At 39.7% G+C, this 18,991-nt stretch overlaps 2 protein-coding genes across 14 annotated transcripts in view; one reads left to right on the top strand and one right to left on the bottom strand.

Moving 5' to 3' along the window:
- Nucleotides 1-2,134, bottom strand: part of GLUD1 (glutamate dehydrogenase 1) — a 30,888-nt gene extending 28,754 nt beyond the window's left edge. Inside the window, exon 1 of the mRNA XM_032994140.2 lies at nt 1,554-2,134. Within this exon, the coding sequence (XP_032850031.2) occupies nt 1,554-1,983 (430 nt within the window). The 5' untranslated portion in view covers nt 1,984-2,134. The remainder of the gene's footprint in view (nt 1-1,553) is intronic.
- Nucleotides 2,135-2,393: 259 nt separating this feature from the next.
- The window catches only part of SHLD2 (shieldin complex subunit 2), a 41,255-nt gene continuing 24,657 nt past the window's right edge, over nt 2,394-18,991 (top strand). For 4 of the 13 annotated variants that reach the window (XM_032994154.2, XM_032994144.2, XM_032994147.2 and 1 more), the window contains exons 1-4: nt 2,802-3,403; nt 3,762-4,488; nt 4,629-4,700; nt 6,358-6,549. The gene's annotated coding sequence lies outside the window, so the exon portion shown is untranslated. The other 9 variants (XM_042791531.1, XM_032994150.2, XM_032994148.2 and 6 more) reach the window with 9 other exon arrangements.

The following is an 18,991-nucleotide window of genomic DNA, read 5'->3' as shown; positions in this document are numbered from 1 at the left end:
TCTTTCAGCTCTGAGCAATGGTAATGTGAAATATTAGAAGTTATCATATATTAAATACTATCTTGTTACTTCATTTGCCACTGAACAGTATTTTGTTATGCAAGCTGGGATCTTAGGAGTAACACAGGCTGTACAGAAAATGATTTTTTTGTAAGCAGCAGCAAAAAGTAACAATCTAAGTGAATGACAAAAGAGCAGTGTAATAACCATCAGTGTTTTAAAATAAAATATAGCAATGGCAGAGAAACAGTAGCTCCACACAAAGTAAGGTTCAGCCACACCCAACTTCAGCTACAACTAAGTCTGATGCTGGTAACTCTTGCTCCGAGTAATCACCAGGAAGTTGAGTTAGCCTCTTTTGGGCAAGAATCAAGCATATCACAGGATGCTCTCTACGTATTTTATTTTGGAAAGTCAGGAACCACATTAACAGCACATACTATTGGTGCTGCAAAGAGAAAAATCCCCATGTCATATATACACACCAGCCAAACTGATTATCAAGAAAACATTTACCTAAGAACACCCTTCCTACTCTACTCTCAAAGTCAGAGGCCTTCACTGATAAGACATCACAGAAAACTGTTTTCTGCAACCATCGTTCTTTTCCATAAAGCTGGACTATGCTGAAGAAAGAAATGTATTTACTGACTACAGAAGCTCTGGATTGAGACACAGTGCTGAAATGGTCTCCCATACTTAACTGCCCAGAAAGATCAGAGCTCCTACATAAGCTATGCTAAAGGACATCTGTATTTGCTTTTCAAGGAAATGCCATCTATCCCAGACTAGAAGGGAGTTTGATTCCTCTGAGACCACAGCTGATCCTGCATGAGCTCAGCTCTGCTCAGCTCCAGCAGGATTCACCCTCCTGGTGCTTTTGCACAGGCATGCTGTTGGCCTCACTTATGCCAAGTCAGCTTTCCATAGAAAAATCTGGTTTGCCTTTTCCTGTGCGTCCAGCCGGTAACTAGGAAAACTTGTTAACTTTTTTCTACCCATGTTTTCCGGGCAAGCGTTCAGGTTTCGCAAACACGGCAAGCAGCGCATTAAGGGACAGCCTCTCCCGAGCGGACACTTCCAGCGTGGAATTTCCACACGTTTGTTGATACACACTACCAAAACGGGAGCCACCCCGAGTCACCCCACGGGCCGCCCTCGCACCCTTCGCCTCGCCTGACGCCAGGCTGGGGGGCGCAGGCCGCGCTGCGAGACCTCGCGCCGAGGTTAAGCGGGAGGTCACTCGTGGGGAGCCCGAGTGGCAGCAGCGGCGTGCCGCGGGCCTCCCCTCCAGACCCCGCCGGTGGCAGCAGGCGGCTGCTGCCTGTCCTCGCCGGGAGGGCTGTCAGCGGTCGCTGGCCGGGCGGGCAGCGGGGAGCCAAGCGCTGTCTGTCCGTCCGTGTGTCCGCCACCCCTCCCCAGGACCTGAGGGCGCGGGAAGCGCCCGCCCCGCGGCGGGACGGTGCCTGCCGGGCCGGGGACAGGCCGGGCCCGGCCGCACGGCCTGGGCGGGCCCGGGCACCGAGCGCGGTGCGGGGGGCGGCGGGTCTCACCTCCCTTGCAGGGGGTGCGGTGCTGGCTGTGCTGCGCCCGGTAGCCCTCGATCACCTCCCACTCGCCGTTGTCGCGCTTGATGGGGAAGGAGACGCTGAGCACATGGTTGCAGGGCTTGATGATGCGGAGGATGCCGCGGACGCGGTGGCGTCGTTCCTCCATGCTCTCGCGGGTGCGCAGCCCCTCCACCAGCTTGTCCTCCACGATGCTGGCGCCGCGGTCGAAGAACCCCTCCACCATCTTGAAGAAGTTGGGGTCGTCCTCTTTCTTCGCCGCCTCGCAGTAGTGCCGCCGCGGGCACCGGCCCCCGCCCCATGCCGCCGCTGCCGCCCCACCGGCTGCCGCTGCCGGCCCCCCCGGCTCCGCGCCCGCCAGCACCGAGCCGGCGGCCAAGCGGGACGCCAGCAGCTCCCCCAAGTAGCGGTACATGGCGGCGGCCCCCGGCGCTTCCGCCAGACGCGAGGAGCGGGGCGGCGGCAGATCCCGGCGCAGCGCTGCTGCCACAATAGGCGCGGGGCGCCGCCGCCGCCGCCTTTAAACGGGCGGGCGGGGGGGAGGGGGGGAGAAAGGGGGGGAGGGGGGCGGCGGGAGGGGGGACACACACACACACACGGGACAGCGGGGGACGGGACACGGCAGCGACGCGCCGCCCGACTGCGCCTGCGCCGCCGCCTGCGCGCCCCGCCCCGCCGGGATTCGCGGAGGGGAAGGGGGCGCGGCGAGCGGGCTCGCGCTGTGGGCGGGGCGGGGGGCGGGGCGGGCATGCGCGCTGGCGGCGCGCCCCCCCCCCACCCCCGCCCTCCACTCCCCTCCCCTCCTGCCCCGCCCGGCATAAACCGCTGCCCGCGGGGGAGCCCCGGGGTGAGGGGGGGGGATCTTCGTGGTCTGGTGTTGGCGTGGTGGCGGAAGGAGGGCGGGCAGGCCGGGGTCTGTAGTGGGCGGCCCCGCCTTGCCCCGCCGCCGCTTCCCGCCCAGATCGCTTCCCTTCTCTCTCGCGCAGCCGCGGGTGCCTGCGCGCTCGCGGCCCCGGGTGGCCGTTAACGGCCGGTGCTGGGCGCGGGGCTGAGGCGCTCTTGGGCCTGCGCTTCGCGCCCCCGCCCCGCGCTGGGGCAGCTCTGGGGTCAGGGAGCCTGGGGTGAAGCGCAGGCGTGGGCCCGGGGCGCTGTCCCCGTCCCCCGCCGCCCTTCAGCGGGGCGGGAAGCACAGTTTGTCTTCGCGCGAGTGCAAGGACAAGTAAAGGTACTTCCACACAGTGCAGGGGGCACAGTTTTTCAGGGAAAGTGCAGTTCGGGTGAAGACGCCTTTTGAAGGAAGCCTGTCCGGAAAACCTAGTTTATCCATAGGTGTTTAAGTGGCTGTTCTGTTAAGAGGGACCGGAGGCTTCAAGTCAAGCTGCTAATGTGGCTACTCCGTGCTCTTGGCTATTATATTGGTAGTATGTTGCATTTTAAGGTGTCTTGGCCCACTAAAGGGAGTTGGTTTACGATGTGGCTTGTACCTTTGAGTAGCTCTCTAACAATATTGCTTTAAACTGTGTAAGATGTTTTCAGGGTATGGGAGATGATCGTGTGTTGCAGGTTCATTTTAGAAGGAAGTGATTTGTTTTTCTGTAGGATTGGACTGCTGATTGGAAAATGCAGGGATGTTTTTCTGTGTAGGAAAGGAATGCCGGAGACCAATGCCCTTAGGGCAGGAATAACCAGGAAGTTGCTTTATCGCTATGGAAATATCTCTAACCACTATTGACATCCAGGTGCTGTGCTACAGGCTTGTGTGAAAGTAACTTTTGTATGTATCTGTCAGCAGGAACCTTAGCCACAGACTCTTTCAGTGCCCATAAGCATTTCAGGTAACTGATATTCAAATTTTATCTTGGGTTAATGTTTCTGTATTCAAAGATTTCTAAGAAGTTGTCATAAGGACTACTAATAAGGTTGCCTCTTACCTATAATGAGGATTCTTTGTGACTATAGTCTAGAGAGCAAAGATCCCTGATAATGATATGGAAACAAAACCAAGAAAAGAGCTTGTTCTTAGGCCAGTTCGTTACTTGGATGTTCCTACAGGGCTTCAGAAACAAAGTTGTCCATAATGTAGGTGGTTCATAGAGAACTTCTGTTGTGGCATACATTTTCAGTTCACAGAATTGCAGTGTTAGCAGTGGTTGTATCAGCTTTGAGCTACTGTTTGTTTTCTGTCATTTGCAGGGGCTCATTAGGTAAAGCTCAACTTCTCTATGAGTTCTCAACTTTTATAAATGCATAGGAAAGAAGATGGTGAAAGGTATAGTGGCAATTAGTCCTTATCAGCTAGTTGTTTTCACTTTATTCTGTAGGTTAGAATACAACTTCACAGACACAAAGGTTAAATGAAAAATATGATTAACTAGTTTGCTCTGGAGTGTAGGCTTAGATCAAAATAAGGTTAATACACTTAGCTTCTATCCTGCTTTCAGCTGTGGCATCTCTGATTTATGAGCTTTACTCAGTTATCAGATGCTTGCAGTATCAGGCTGTGTTTGTAATACGCGTGTGTGAATGTATTTGAGACTGAGCATGGGACATGACAGTGGGAGAATAAAGTGGATCTCTGTGGGTTTGGTCATACAACTGTATTTGGAGTAACACCACCACCTTAGCTGCTCTCATTTCTAAGCAAGACAGACTTCAGCAAAATATTCAACAAGCTGAGTGCTGAATGCTAGTATGTTAATTTTCTTAGTCTTTATTGTAGAAGAAGAGATAGAGAGGGGTTTTTATTTGCATGCTTTCATGAAATAGTGTGTACAGTTTACAGGCACTTTACCAACCTCAGTAGGTCCATACCATGTTTCTGTTTGCTTCAAATGCCTTCTGAAGACGAGAGTAATCATGCTGACTGAGGGTGTTCAAGAAGAGTCAGGAGTCGTATATCCAATTCCACTATTCCTATATGGTAAGCGGTAAGCAGTTGAAGCAAAATCTATTTGTCAGATGAAATTAAAAATTCACATGCTTTAGAATGAGTTTTAGCAGGTATGAAAGTGGTAATTGCAGTAATAAAATATTAACTGCATCATCGTTGTTCTTGTATAGCATATGGGGTGCCATCAGAAGATTCACATTTGAGTAGCACCAGTAAAAAAAAACTGCTGTATGGATACAAAGGTATCTTTTCTATTTCACAACTAGAAGTTTCAGTAACTGTTAGTTTCATATTGAATGTTGGCCTTAGGCCTGCATCTGAAGAGAGAGAAACATAGAACTTAATACTGGTGTGGTAGGAACTGTCTGTATGATTCATGGACTTTGCAACACAACCATGTATACACGGTAGGTATAAAGTTTTTATTTAAAATCTGTGAAGTATAGAGGAGGGAAACAAACAAGTTGATTTAATTTCCTAAGCTACTTCTATATTTGTATTTTTAACAATTTACTTTTATTATATATAAGAACAATAATAAACACTGTGTTATGCTTTTCTGAGGCAATCTGTAGTTTTAAGGTGTAAATTACCAATTTCATAGTGAGCGGAGTCAAATTTATTATGTGTTAAACTAAAGTTTTACTGAAAAAAGTGACCTAAGACAGGAATCCAGTACTTTCTGCTTTAATCCATGATATTTTTTGAAGTATTAGCTATTTGAGAGCATGTAGGTGAGTAGGATAATGTATTTCCTATGTCTGATATCATTAGTAGTGATGTCATAAACGGAAAACATATTTTTATTAAAATCAAAAGGTCAGTTTCAGTTTAGTGTTCTCTAACAAAGTTTGCCAATTTGTTTAAAATGTTCCTAGGAGGTACAGGTACTGGTTTCTTTCATAAGCTTAGATAACTATCCCCAGTTTCCATCCCCGCCTCCTTACCAGCTCACCAAAGTCGGTGAGAGAGAGCAGAGAAGATGAAAATCAGGGGTCCTTAAAGGTCTCTGAATAACTCTGCCCCTTGTCTGGCTAAGCCCCTTCAAATCCAGGTTAACCCTGGGGTTGCCTCCACTTCAGAGACTTTAGAGTCTGAACATCCGTTAGACAATGCGCTCAAGGGGAAAGCTGATCCATACAGTGGGCAGAGAACTAATTTTTTCTGTGTCAAACACTCTTCTGGGAACAGAAATGGATATTGAAATGCTCTGCAAATGGAATTACAGTTGTTTCAGCAAGCTTAATTTTAAACTGTCAGCTATAGTGCATGAAGCATTTGGCAGTTCTTACCTTTTACTTAAATAATTGATTGACATACAGTCCAAATATTGGTAACATGAAGACTTTTTCTTTTCTGGTGATTCTAGAAATAATGTGGCAAGTTGTAAAACTGAAGTTAGAGCCTGGTGGGATAATTTAGAAGATTATACAAGTTGAAGCAAGTTTTTGTTCCCCTTTGAATTACCTATATGAGCAACTATGTTTCCCTTCCTCATTTCACCAGAAGTTGCAAAAAAATGCTTATTTTTCTTGATGTTATGTTGTATTGCTTTATGTAGCCATTCGTAGTGTAACTGAATAGGTGAGAGCTGGGGTTATTGTCTTATCCCAAACTTGCTGAAGAAAAACTGTTCAGACTCTGAGTTAACAGATCTGTGGATAGTTGAATAATAGGTCCTAGGAGAGTGGGAGGGTATGAATCTGTCAGGAATATGAACTGCAGTCCTATTTGTATTCTCTCAGTGGAAATCCTGTGCGTGTCATTGTTAAATAGAGGGTATGCAGGTAGGCAGCAAGTATATAGGACTTCACAGTAATCCTACTGCATTGAAGCTGCCTTCATATTGTGGCAAAGTATGTTAAAATACTATCAAATAGCAATCTACTTCTTTTGCAGGACTTTAGCTCAAGATATTCTCAAGTTTTATTGGCTGTATTTTCCAACTTCACAATGCTGTAAAGTAAAACTTCACATATAATTATTTTTGGCATGGGATGTGAAAGTAGAGAAGAGATGGCTGTTTGTGTCTGCAGGAAAATATTGTACCAGCATTCAGTCTTCAGACTAATGGGGGGAAATGTTGATAAGGTATGTGTGGTCTTTTAAATATGTATATTTTTATAGAATTAATACACTACAGTTTAAAGAATCTAAAGAATTATTAATGTAATACGAGCCTAATTTTAATTCCAAATTTGTGAATAAGTTGTTATACACTCAGTCCCACATTTCTTGGTTATATTCTTCATTTTGTATGCCAAGCCAGTACATGATATAACCGGGATGAAGTAAGAAGTGTGGCACAGTTGTCTGGCTTCACAGTGTTGCTAGAGGCCTGGCTATGTAAGATGCTGTTACAGGCGGCACATGAATTAGGTGAATCCCAGCAGATTATTTTGTGACCTGTCTATATAAGCACTTACAGAAAATGAACACTTGACTAGAAATCTTTATTTCAGTCATCTCTTTACAACTGATTAGAGACTAAAGCTGACAAAAAAGCGTTTCACTGGCAGCATAAAGTATCGATACTTAGATCTGTTGGTTTGGAGACTAAGAGGGAGCCGGCGGAATATAAAATCCTTGTAAAGACCTGCGAATCCCTTAACTGAGGTTTGGGAGATAATTTTTCTTTCCTTTATAAATAGCTTCAACTGTGTTCAGCCATACTAAAGCTGGAGAGCAGACTGGCAGGTTTTCTTTGTTTCCTTTGCCTTAATACAGAAGAACCTGAATTTGGTTGATTGTGTATGCTGCAAATCTGAGATGTGCTTTCTGTAATGCTGTAGAGTTGGAAAAGAGGTATCCAGATTATTTCCTGTTAGGATACTATAAAGCTTCCAATACTTCGTGTTATTAGTTAGATGCTTATGTACCTGTGGTCTGATTATTTACCATTCTTTTTATGTATTATTTTGCATTAAATTTAAGTATTTTCATGATCGCTAAATTCAAGTATAAGCTGCTAACATCTTGTTCATATATAAATAGTAAATTTTTTGCCTGTCTGTAGCCCTGTAAAAGTAGGGAGTGAAACTCGTTAAGTGTACAAGTAAAGTAGGAAGTTGGTAGCTTTAGCCTTGTAGGGACTTTCTTTAGGAAATGCTATTCTAAAGTGAGAGTCTCATTTTCTATACTTAAGGCACTGCTACAAAAATTATGAGTAGCTGAGCAAAATAATGATTAAATTTATTATTTAAGCAATCATAAGGTTTTTTTAAAAAATAAAACTTTTCCAGACCTTCTGCAACAAGATACTGTTGTTATTTTATGGTTCTGGCAATAAAATTTTTGGGCTGTTTTCCAGAATATAAATTTGACAGGCATTCCGATTTCACAGGGAAAGGTGTTTGAAAACCCCCCAGTAAATGGACTAATCTACCAAAAATTCAGAGCAAGTGTTAGGGAGCAGTTTCCTGGGCTTTTAAAATATTAATTCTGCTGCAGAGTTCAGAAAATATTGAATAAATTTTGATAACTACCTCATGAGTAAATATAGTTTTGATTGCCATGAAAAGTGGTGGTGCTTATGTTCATCAGCTTTAAAGACCGTCTGTCTCCATCTGTTTATATTGTTGCTGTGCATGATGACTGAGGTTGCCAACTGGTTACTTCAGCTCTGTGACAGAAGAGATATAAAAAGCTCCTCATGTATACAGGAGATAATGTCCTCATCTCTTGCTTAGACAGTCTATAGATATGCAAAAACTTTCTGTGCCATGTTTTGGTACTGTTGCTGTCAATATATTACTAATAGGCATTGCCAGATAACGTAATTGAGAAATATAAAATACCCTTTTCATAACACTTAACTCCTGTAATGCCTCTTCTGGTTCTCAGATGGATAGGACAAAAAGTAACTTTTTCTGGAGCCTGCAGATCTGATCTGAAGCTTACTGAAGTTGGTAACAAATTAATCTGATTTCAGTGACCTTTCAGTCAGCATGGCCCTTAATGAAGTGATAGAAGCTGGTGAAGGTCAATGTGAAGGCTTTTCTTTTCTCAGTTCCTGTATCAGTGAGAATCCGTTAAAGCAGCTGTTTTGTCTCTGTGAAGTAATGTTTAGCTTTTGCTTGTTTTTTTCCTCATACCTAGTTTAAAAGACAGAAGGGACGATACAGTTACCAAACCAAATATATTTGAGATTCCCATCTAACTGCTAAATGCATTTTAAATTAGCTGATGTAAAAAGCTAGTTATGGGAAAGCTGACAGGTATATAGGTGTAAAAACCTGCACAGGTGGACTGTAAGCCTGCAAGCTTTCTTCCCTTAAATTAGGGTTAGGAGGGCAAGAAAGTATTTAGTCAGTTTTTCCTGTAAACTATACTATTTTTTTAGAGAATTGCTTTCTATTTCAGTCAACACGGCAAACAACAGGTAGCAGAAAGTATGGCTTGCCAGGAGTGAACTAAGAATTGTTTGAAAGTAACATTTCCTATTGAAACTGATGGGTTTTTGCAGCTGTTGGTGGCCTTGGATGTCCAACCAACTATTATACCTGAGATCTTAACAGCCTGGAATCATAACATCAGAGACAGCAAACCAGTTTTTTCTTGCTTTACTACTCAATTGACAGTCATAAGTTGTTGACATAAACAGAGTGCACATTGTTTAAATAACAAACATAAAGCTCTTATGAACTAGAGAATACTAGTCTCCTATAGTGCTTTTGTTTGTGTTTCTTTTAACAAAATCAACTTTATCCTCTTTCGCTTTGGAAGACTGGTTATGGAAACTGATATTGTTAAAATATGTTTGAATGCTTAATCCTTTGTGAAAGATGTTGGCAGATGAAGCCCAGATCAAAAGAGTGAAGAATTGCCTCTCAAGTGTGGTATAATTGAAATTGACATTGTTCGTCAGAAAAGTCCAGGAGTACACTAGCTAGTATTTTTCAGCACATTATGGGTTTCCTAAAAAAAGAAAATAATGAATAAAATGCTGGCTATGCTGGATGCTAAAAATGTGTATGTAATATCTTCTCTTAGTCATCTTTCACGGATCTCAGGAATGTTCATGGTGCCCACTGGATACAGAGATCCAGTGCAAAAAGTTGCTGTTATATAGCTCATTCTAGAGGGAATCTCAGGTTGGGAAAATAGGTCAGAATAAGAAATACTTATGTTTTAATTAAAAATTGTCCCATCTTGAGCACATTTGAACAATTTTTGAAAACATGCTGTTTTAAAAAGCAAGATATTTCATCAGTCCTTTTGGTCTGTCTTCTAGTTAAATGACTTGGTTTATTAATAATGTCCTTCTGTGGAAATGCTGGAGTTTATTATAAATCACATGTTACATATGGTGTTTAGGTGCTCACATGGCAATCATATTAAATATGTAGCCATGCAGTGCCAGACATAAGTGCCAGTTTATGGAGTTGTGGCAAAACCTGCACAGACAAAATCTGTGTACCCTGGAATAGCTTCTGGAGGCACTGTTGCCGTCACTGTTACTTGGTGCTGCTGTGGGAGCAGCGGGCACCTTAAGGAGCAAGGGTGGGGTGGGCCTAGTAGTGTTCAGAGATGTGAGGAGCCATCCAAGGGATATTGACAGTTGACATGAGAACAGTTTGCAATTGCTGTCTTAAACCCTCAGCACTGCCACAGAATCTGATTTAGATAAACATTTATTTTAATTAACAAGCTGAAGATTTTGTGCTGTTTAAATTTTTCTTGATTATTGTTTATTGTCTGACCTTGTCAACATTGGCAAGATAATGCCTAATTTATCTGTTGTACTTTATCTTTTCTGTTTTTTCTTTGTAAAACGGGTAGGTTGAAGGTAAGCTTATTTTGAAATACTTGTGAGTTAGAGCCTCTGCACATCACTGTTAACAGATTTTCTGATTTTAGGAGTATTATATTGCTGTCATCTGACTCAGAGTTAAAATCGTCACGGAATTTGTAAAAGCTTATCTTTGATTTCTTTTGTTTTGTCTTATCAGTTTTTGAGATAAGCTAGTGTTTGTCTTTGCCAGTTAGTTTTCCTTTACTAAATTAATCTAAATAATGGATACTTTTAGATTCTTCAATTATCATTAGAGATCAACTTTCTTGAACAGAGTGTATGCTATATGTTCATCTCAGGTTTATAGTCTGCATTAGCACTGTGGCAGTTATTTATATACAGGAAATATTGGGCTACATAAGCAGAAGTTAAGCTTCTTCCTTGTGTGACAAATACCTCATGAAAGTAATAGAGGAGAAGGAAGGAAAAAGAAGCCAGTCTCCTTCACTGTTCTGTTCCCCCTGTATACTTTACGCCTCACCTACCAGTGAACCCATACTTGTACTGCAAGTCCATTAGTGTTATTTAGTTTTAGGTTTAATTTATTCTTGTTTATTACATGACTAATTCAGTGAAGGTTATTTTAAGTCAAAGAAATTAATGGGCCTGTTAACTAAAAGAAAAAATATCTTATTTGGCAAAACATTGTACTCTCACCACCTTTTTTTCTTCTAGAGCGTATGAGTCTTAAAGTCACATCGTAATATAGTGCACTGCCTGAGGATTTAAAGTAATTTCAAACATTTTGCAAATTAAGGCTTAGTTGTGTGGGTAGGTTCTGCCCAATACATAAGGTAAGGGAAAGCCTCTTTCAGATAGTGTATGATGTTCAAGAACGAAACAAAAGTAACACCAGGTGTCCTGTGCTAATACGAACTTTGCATCATTAGATTATTTTATGCTGGCATTTGATTATTTTATGCTGGTGTAAGTCAGCACTTGAGATCTCAAGTAAGGAATAAAAGCATTTGACTGAGGAGAACAATAAATTTTATATTGCAGGAGGAGAGAAAATCATGGATATAGAAATAGGATAACCAAAGATAATGAGCGTTCATATCTCAATAAATAAACTGAAAAGGTGAGATTAAAAGGATGGTTTTGTGACTTGTCAAAAAGGCAAAGGATTATGTATTGGGAAATGATAGTGCAATGTTTAAAATATGAGTGTGAAAGATTGAGAGTTCTCCACTTGTTTCAGCTTACTATGTGAGCCAAAGTAAATTACTTAATCTTTCCTAGCCTTGGTTTCTGTAAGAAAAACAGCTGATAATTTATTCCCTACTTGTTAAAGGTATGGGTAGGACAAATACATTATCATCTGGAGCACAGCTGGTTATGCAAACTTGTATGGTCCTCATGTCTGAATGAATATAGGTCAGAAATTACAGAGCATGGTTGGTATTTATTTTCAATGAGAAACTCGTGGAAATTTGCTTTTCTAATAAACTGATACAGTTTTTCTTTCCTGTCAAACTTAGGTTTTTTCAAGAAATACAGGAAAGTATTAGATTGTCTTCTAAATGATAAATAAAATACTTCTTGTCTTGAATGTTTATGCTTTATCAGTACATATTAAATTTACTCAGTTTTTTTCCGTGTGAGGAACAGAAACAGTGAGTTTTAATGGAACCACCATTCATTCACTTTGTTGAAGATAATGAAAAATATAAATTATGTAGGATTTTCCAGGTTCTGTTGGATTAAAAGAATCTATAGAAATTAGTGTTAGAGAAATAAGCAGAAGTTCTCTTGGAATAACCAATACTACCTGTAACTGACTCCATAAGCTACTTTAATGTGTCGCTTTGGATAAAAGGAGTGACTGTCAAATACATTGCATATGTGTCTTTCCAGTAGATTTTTATTTCAATTATTTCCACACCATGTGATTAATGCGTCTGAAAAAATCAGTATTTCAGCAAGGCTTCATCCAGCAAATTGGATGATGACAGGTAAAGAGAACATAATATCACTTGACCTGTGACTATATTTGGTTATAAAACTTTCTAAAATGCTGAGTAAGGTGAAATTATTCAACAAAGAAAATGAATACTGGAATTAGCATGAGTTCTTTGGGGACATGCCAGTGTAGGTATGATTGTGCCTTTTGGCTGAGAATGTCAGATCAACTTTTTGAAGCAGTGTAATTCTTTGAGTTTTGTTTGTACTTGCTTTTTTTTTCTATTGTTTTCCCATCCTAGATCACAAGAGAATATAAAATCTGGAGATGAGATGAGCCAAGGTAACTCTCAGGTCTTTAACTGCATGGACTGCTAATTCTAGTTTACCTGTTGGGAGTGCAGTCATTGCAGTTTGGCTGTTCCCCAGTCTTCCTGTGTACAGCAATGTAACCTCAGTGGACAGAGCCCTGACTTCTCAGACATGAGACTTTCATTCCTATAGCAGAATAATCAAGATCAACCCCCTTATAGCATCAATGCATGTAAAGCACTAATCCTAAAGATTACTGAGAAGCTTTCTTTGAAGAGTACTGCTCTTGACATCTAGTTCTTGAGATGAGAAGTCAGTATTTCCTTCTTAGGATAATGGGATTAGTTTAGTCTTGAATTACCGTGAGTACTGTTATTAGTATGAAGTGTCATGGCAAATTTCTATCATGGAGCCCGGAACTAGACTGGAAATCCAATGTAATGTGGAAAACTCTAGATAACTTTTAAATACAAATAGCTTCAGTCCTTGTTTAACTTTATTTTGACTCATACAAGATGAGCAGTTGAATAGGTCAAAACCTATTCTTTCAAAGTCTTGGGTAAGGTTTCTCCACCCCTTTCTAAAATACTAATGTTGTCTGCCAGAGTGAGGTTTTTCTTTGAAATACAAGTTTGAGTCAAGACATTTTTTATGGTCTTTCATTTTGATGTTTACAGTCTTAAGAAGCTGGGCTATGGGGAAGGAAGAACTTTCTATAACATCACCATTCTATGCAGCAGTATAGTACAAGTGTCTTTGCATTGCTCAACAGTGGAGAATACTACTGGTAGACAGCCTCTCTCTCTGTTTTCACACGCCCAGTGAAAATCTGACATGCCCAGTAGACAGTGTGTCATTTCAGAGACACACTTGGTGAGTGGTATCTGCTTAAAGTAGTAGCTTTCAGGATCAGGGCTTCAGACTTAAAAATTACCTGGATTTAAAGTGTAAGGACTTGTATTCTAAACATTGGGTTTCCCAAGTTGAAGGGATAGGTATAGGTAAATCGACAGCTGGTTCACATTTGGGATTAGAATTTTAACTTCCTTGAGAGATGGTGGAGTAAAACTTAATTGTTTGCTAAACTGAGAAAGGAGTATTAAGTAGCATGATAATGTATAAAAGAATTAAGAATGGTGTAATCATATTGTGCACTACTTTTACAGATTATGATGTTACCACTTCCCTCTTCTATATTTGCCTTTTTTAATGAGGAATACAATTTAAATGGACACTGCATTGGATGGCTTTCTTCCCAGCTTCATCAAATCAAGTGCTTGCACTTGCTTATTTTGTGAAGATTAAAGCCTTCCATCCATACCCTGTCACTTATGAATTTTTCCCACTGTGATCTGACTATTCAGTTTTCTGCATGTTTTTTTCTGTTGGCAGCTGCAGTTCATAATCTATTGTATAATATATTGTAATGTCATACAAGTTCCAGTTGAGAAAGCTATCAGTTCACATGGTGACAAGTGAGAACTAAAATATTGAATACCTTGTATTGAATGAATCCTGCCTTTATTTTTGGGGAAGATGCCTTCAATTATTTTAATCTGATTTCCATACCATAAACTGAATCTCCATTTGTTACTTTTTATATTTGTGCTGACAAACATGGTATCTTAGCAGGTTATTTTTATGTATTGTTATTTATCTCAGATTTTTTTTCTGATGCAGTGTTTCATAATGGTTAACATGAAATGTTGCTGTATTTCATTTAATGTTTGCTCTTATGAACTCGTGGCTCCTAAACTGCCATTAATTTGGATGGTATATTAGTTTTAGCTGAAAGATAAAGCTTTATATATAGTGTAAACATCAGTATAATTCTTGCAATGAGATGTCAGGTAACTCAGAACATTAGCTAAGAGAGAACAAACTGTACTGCTTTTTGAATTCCTTTCTCTCTGACCAGTTGTAAATTTCTGGAAAAAGATAATAGGTCATATGTTTAATGCAATAGCTTTTTGGTTTTCTGCTTTATCTGCTAATTTTTAAATCTTTTAAACTAAGCTCATGTAAACAGGTCTTAATGTGAAATTTGTGGGAAGGACAAAACCAGTGTGTTTACTTGCTACATGCTCAATACTATAATAGCTAATTTTGTATTCTATGTGCTTCCTAATGCAAGCCAGTAAAATCTGGAGTTAGTCAAATCATTATCTAGATACATAGAATAGTTTGATATGGAATGGATAGCAAGTTCCTTGTATTTCTTCACCTCCTTTCAGTAATCACTATTTATTTTACTTCTGATTTTAATCTTTCAGATCTTTACAGAAGGCAAAATTCACCTGTGTTCACATAAAGATGAAGTACCACAAGTCATACATAGTTGTAACTGTCTTCCTGTAAATGTATGTCAGTTGACAAAGAAATAGGGGCAGGTTACAAAAGGCTATCCAGAACTACTTTAGTAACAAACTCATTTGTGTATTGGGGCATTAAACAGAACTTTTCTTAAAGATAAATTTCTAACATTGACACTACCATTTCTGTTCCATATGAAAACTTCCTACTAGTGTTTTAAAAATATTTTTCTGAAGACTACTGTGATTTTTAGCTTTGTATAGCAGCTCATGTGGTTGTGTAGATAAAAGTTATGCTAGTATACTAGTAGCCACACTGGCCTTGTGTACACTATCAGTCAAATTGTTTCTGTGTTGGTAAAGATCAAGTGTAGAATTGGCAATGTTTGGCAGACAGAAGAAAAATGTATTTGCAAACAGGATTGCAGTTCCAATACACAAAGTATTAAGTAAACTGAGGTGAGCATTTGTTAAATCTAGTCTTTCCTCATACTGAATTATGCTTGAAGGCAATTTATAGTTTTACTTCAGCTTGGAGCAGCTTCTGAGTTGAAGACAAATAGATAAACCTCTTCAGTTTCCATCCTTAACTCTCCATATTTCAGGAGGTTTAAAAGTTACACAATTTAAAATTTCATGGTTCCTTCATGTTTTCATATTGTTGGTTTTGTCAACGTAGTTTGGTGGTAAGATTAATCATTGAGAGTACTAACTTCTCTCTGAAGAAAGGTGCTTTCCTTTAAGTGGGTCGCTGTTGTGTGTGAACATGTTAAGTCTGTATATACTTGGCTGGACTTTCTCCCAAAGCCCGTGATGAAAAAGTTAGGGTGGGCAGAATGTTCCCAGGTATTAAAACGGTGAGAGGGAAATAAATGATGTTGAAGACTTTTCACATTAGCTGCAAGTCAGGCAGATAGGGCTGATCTTAATCCCCTAATGTGCTATACCTCAAAAATGAGAACTGCAAGTAGTACTGCAGGTCATGAAATAATTTGTAAAAGTTACTGAATTAAAGGCAACTGAGTAAAGGTGCACAGCAATAGTCATATTAGTATGGTGCAGAAAATTGAGGTATTGCCTCAAACACAAAGCAGTGAAGAAGGTGATGCATCTTTGCTGAGAATATAGGTACAAGAAGGTTTTTATCAGTGGTTATGCTGCTATGCACAAGTACGATGCACTGTAACTTAGAACAGTAGAGGGAGACCCAAGATGGTTTGTAACACCATGCCTTGAGTTTTTTGATTTTGCTTGAGGTGTTTTGAGACAGATGAATTACCATGGAAAAAGGTAGATGTATGTAATTTATCATTTTTTTTAAGCATAAACAATCAAATTATTTTGAGTAACTAGTCTAAGTGTATTGCTGCCTCAAAGTCTGAGAGAAAAGTTACCTCTTTGAAATAGGAAAATTTGCATCTAAAAGGCACCTTTGGCTCAGTCAGCTGTGTTGATAGTTACTCAGTATCACCTGTTCTCTGTTAAAGCTTAACCAGTTTGCTAAACCAACATCTATCTAAACCACTGAAATGTAAAGGGTTATATATTAAGAAGGTAATGCTAATTTCCTTTATGGATCATATCTTAATGTTTTGCTAGGTAAATGCTAAAGGATTTAAAACTTTCTTTCTGTTTCCAGAAATTTTACTATAGTTGTTGCTAGTTTAGAAAACTCTGACATTTTTATCTTGATTTTTTTCTGCAGTGTTCTAGTAAATTTACAACTTTATGCCTTAGCCATAGTACCGGTGAAAGAACATTTGCTTGGCTGACGTGTATACAGTTCTATAGAAAAGTTGGTAGGTACATTGCTTCTGTATCCACAATAAGGAGCAAGTGGTTGCAGTGAACCATCTGTGATCTTTGTAGTGATATTCACTATTGTACATAGCAAGCTTGGCCCAAGTCTGAAGGTTATATTTCCTTAAGGGAGCTTTATCTCTGAAAAAAATCTTAAAGCTCTCAACTTCCAGATAGAAGAGCGTATCTTTTTCAGTTGTTAAGGCTGAAGTGTATTCTTGCTGCGTATGTAGTTTGTACAATAGGTAGATCCTAAAATAACCTGGAAATTTCTCTGCATTTTCAAGAACAGAAATACTAGACATTTGGATATAAAAGGCAGTACTGTCACGAAGTTAACATCTGTTAAGGTTTTTATTTAAAATACAGTGCTTACATCAGAAGCATGTGCTATGAACTTTCATTTTGAGACTTTAGATTTGTTTTGTGTGAAGCCAGCTTTCAGCTTCCTGAGATATGAAAGCATCAGGGAGATCAGCTATTCAGTGTATCAGATAGTCAGTTACTTTGAACCTCACAAAAATACACTAATGATACCACATGAAAGGTGTAGTCACATACTACAGAAACAGATAAAATGGGCAGAATGTGGCTCAGGGTGGGGAAATAATAAAGAGGTCTGGTGTCATAGGTTCAGGCCTGTCAAAATACTTGCTGTTGTTTCTGTTTACAGGAAGGTTAAATATTTGCTCTTTTGGAGAGATCCTGCATAGACAGTGAGGAGGAAAATGAACTCCTGATTGAGCTATTGGTCTAAAGAGGTCTTGTGAGCTTGTATGTCATCTGGCCGCTCCTGGAGAGGCTTGTCTATTTTCTAATTTTGCACAGCCTTAGAGCACTTCTTGATCTAGTGATGACTTGTGTGCTTCTAATGTGAGTTCTCTGGATGGCTGTCTTTTTTTTGGTTAACAGATACCTAACAAATTGTTTCGTGATGCAAACACAGGAAAAAATATGCCACTTGTCTTAAATGCAAGAGGTAGTGTGGCTTTTGTTAAAAGTCTGTTTCTAACATATCCACTTGTGGTAGAGAGTGAAAGGCATTTTACTAACACTAGTAGATTACTGATTTATCCCATCTAAGTAGATTTATGAACAATACCTTTTCAGTATCTTGTGTCCCACAGTACAGAAGCACAGCACAGTCTTACCTACAGCTGTTGTCCAAAACATTGTTGATATCCTATTTTTGTCTATGAATGTGCAGTGAGCATCCAGTTCTTTGTCAGAAAACATCTTTTTTGAGTGAGGCTTTTGTAAAGGTGAGTAAACAGTGGTGGCTTTGTATTTTAAATGATGTTTTTTCTGCCATAGTGTGGAAGCCACGTACAATATGGGGGAGAAAATTCTCTTTGCCAAGCCCTTGAAACAACTGCAGTTGAGAGGGGAGCAGCTTTTGATAATGGCTGTATGCTATAATCAGTTAGTCCCAGAGATGTATGTAATTGTTGTGGAAGATGGATTCAAGTAACTTTCATAATGTGAAATACCAGCTTTCATGATTTGAGCCTAAATAAGAATCTTTTTTTTTGAGAATTGTACTGGATTTGTGCAGGAAAATGTACTTGATTAATATTGTAATGCCTGTTGCACAATATCATAGTAATGTTCTGAAATTTGTATTACAAAGTCAAGCTGGAAGGTATTTGCTGTTCTAGAATTAGATTTTACACAAATGCATTAAATTAAAGCCCAGTGAATTGTTGCTCAGTTTAGAAAAAGTTCTGTTTTCCTGATTGGTCAAAAAAAAAAATCAGTTTAAGAGAACAGAAAAGACTTTTACAAGAAGAATATAAAAGCTGATGCCAACCTGATACCTTGAGTTTTTATTTTCTAAACATAATAAATCAAATCCACAGGTAGTTAATCTGATGGAAGTAGTGCTATTATGATCATGTTTCTTTGACCAGTTGCCTCACTTCCATCTTACATCTTGTATTGTTTTATCAACCTCAGTTTATTAGAAGATTTAAGTCCTAAAATAAATTTTCACTGGTAGTGATACCTGTGGTAACTTTCTGCAAACTTAACAATTTATTCTAAAAAAAAGCCGCGATAATGTCATTCTAATATTGTAAGATTTTGTATATGCTGAAATATCTAGAAGAATATCTTTCTTGACAGAAGATGTAGCAGTTTAGTTAAGTAGTTCTCAAAAATAAGGGTGTGGGGAATGAATGTTCTTCAACAAAACGTGCACAGCACTTTTGTGTATCTTTGACCTTTTACCTTTATCTTTCCTACACAAAAGGTCACTGTTCTTCAGAACTTTTAACTTCTTTTGTTTGTAACAGCCACTGTCTGTTCATATCTCCTTAATTATGTGTTTATATGTATTGCAAAACAAAAATCAATAAATAGCATTTACTTAAAAGGAGATCTTGCAAGGCACAAAGGCAGTGAGGAAAGAATT

This window comes from Tyto alba, unplaced genomic scaffold (assembly GCF_018691265.1).
Source record: "Tyto alba isolate M040663 unplaced genomic scaffold, T.alba_DEE_v4.0 Super-Scaffold_1, whole genome shotgun sequence".
NCBI lineage: Eukaryota > Metazoa > Chordata > Aves > Strigiformes > Tytonidae > Tyto > Tyto alba.
Note: the sequence above shows the minus strand (reverse complement) of the source record. Positions and strands in the feature narration are given on the sequence as shown.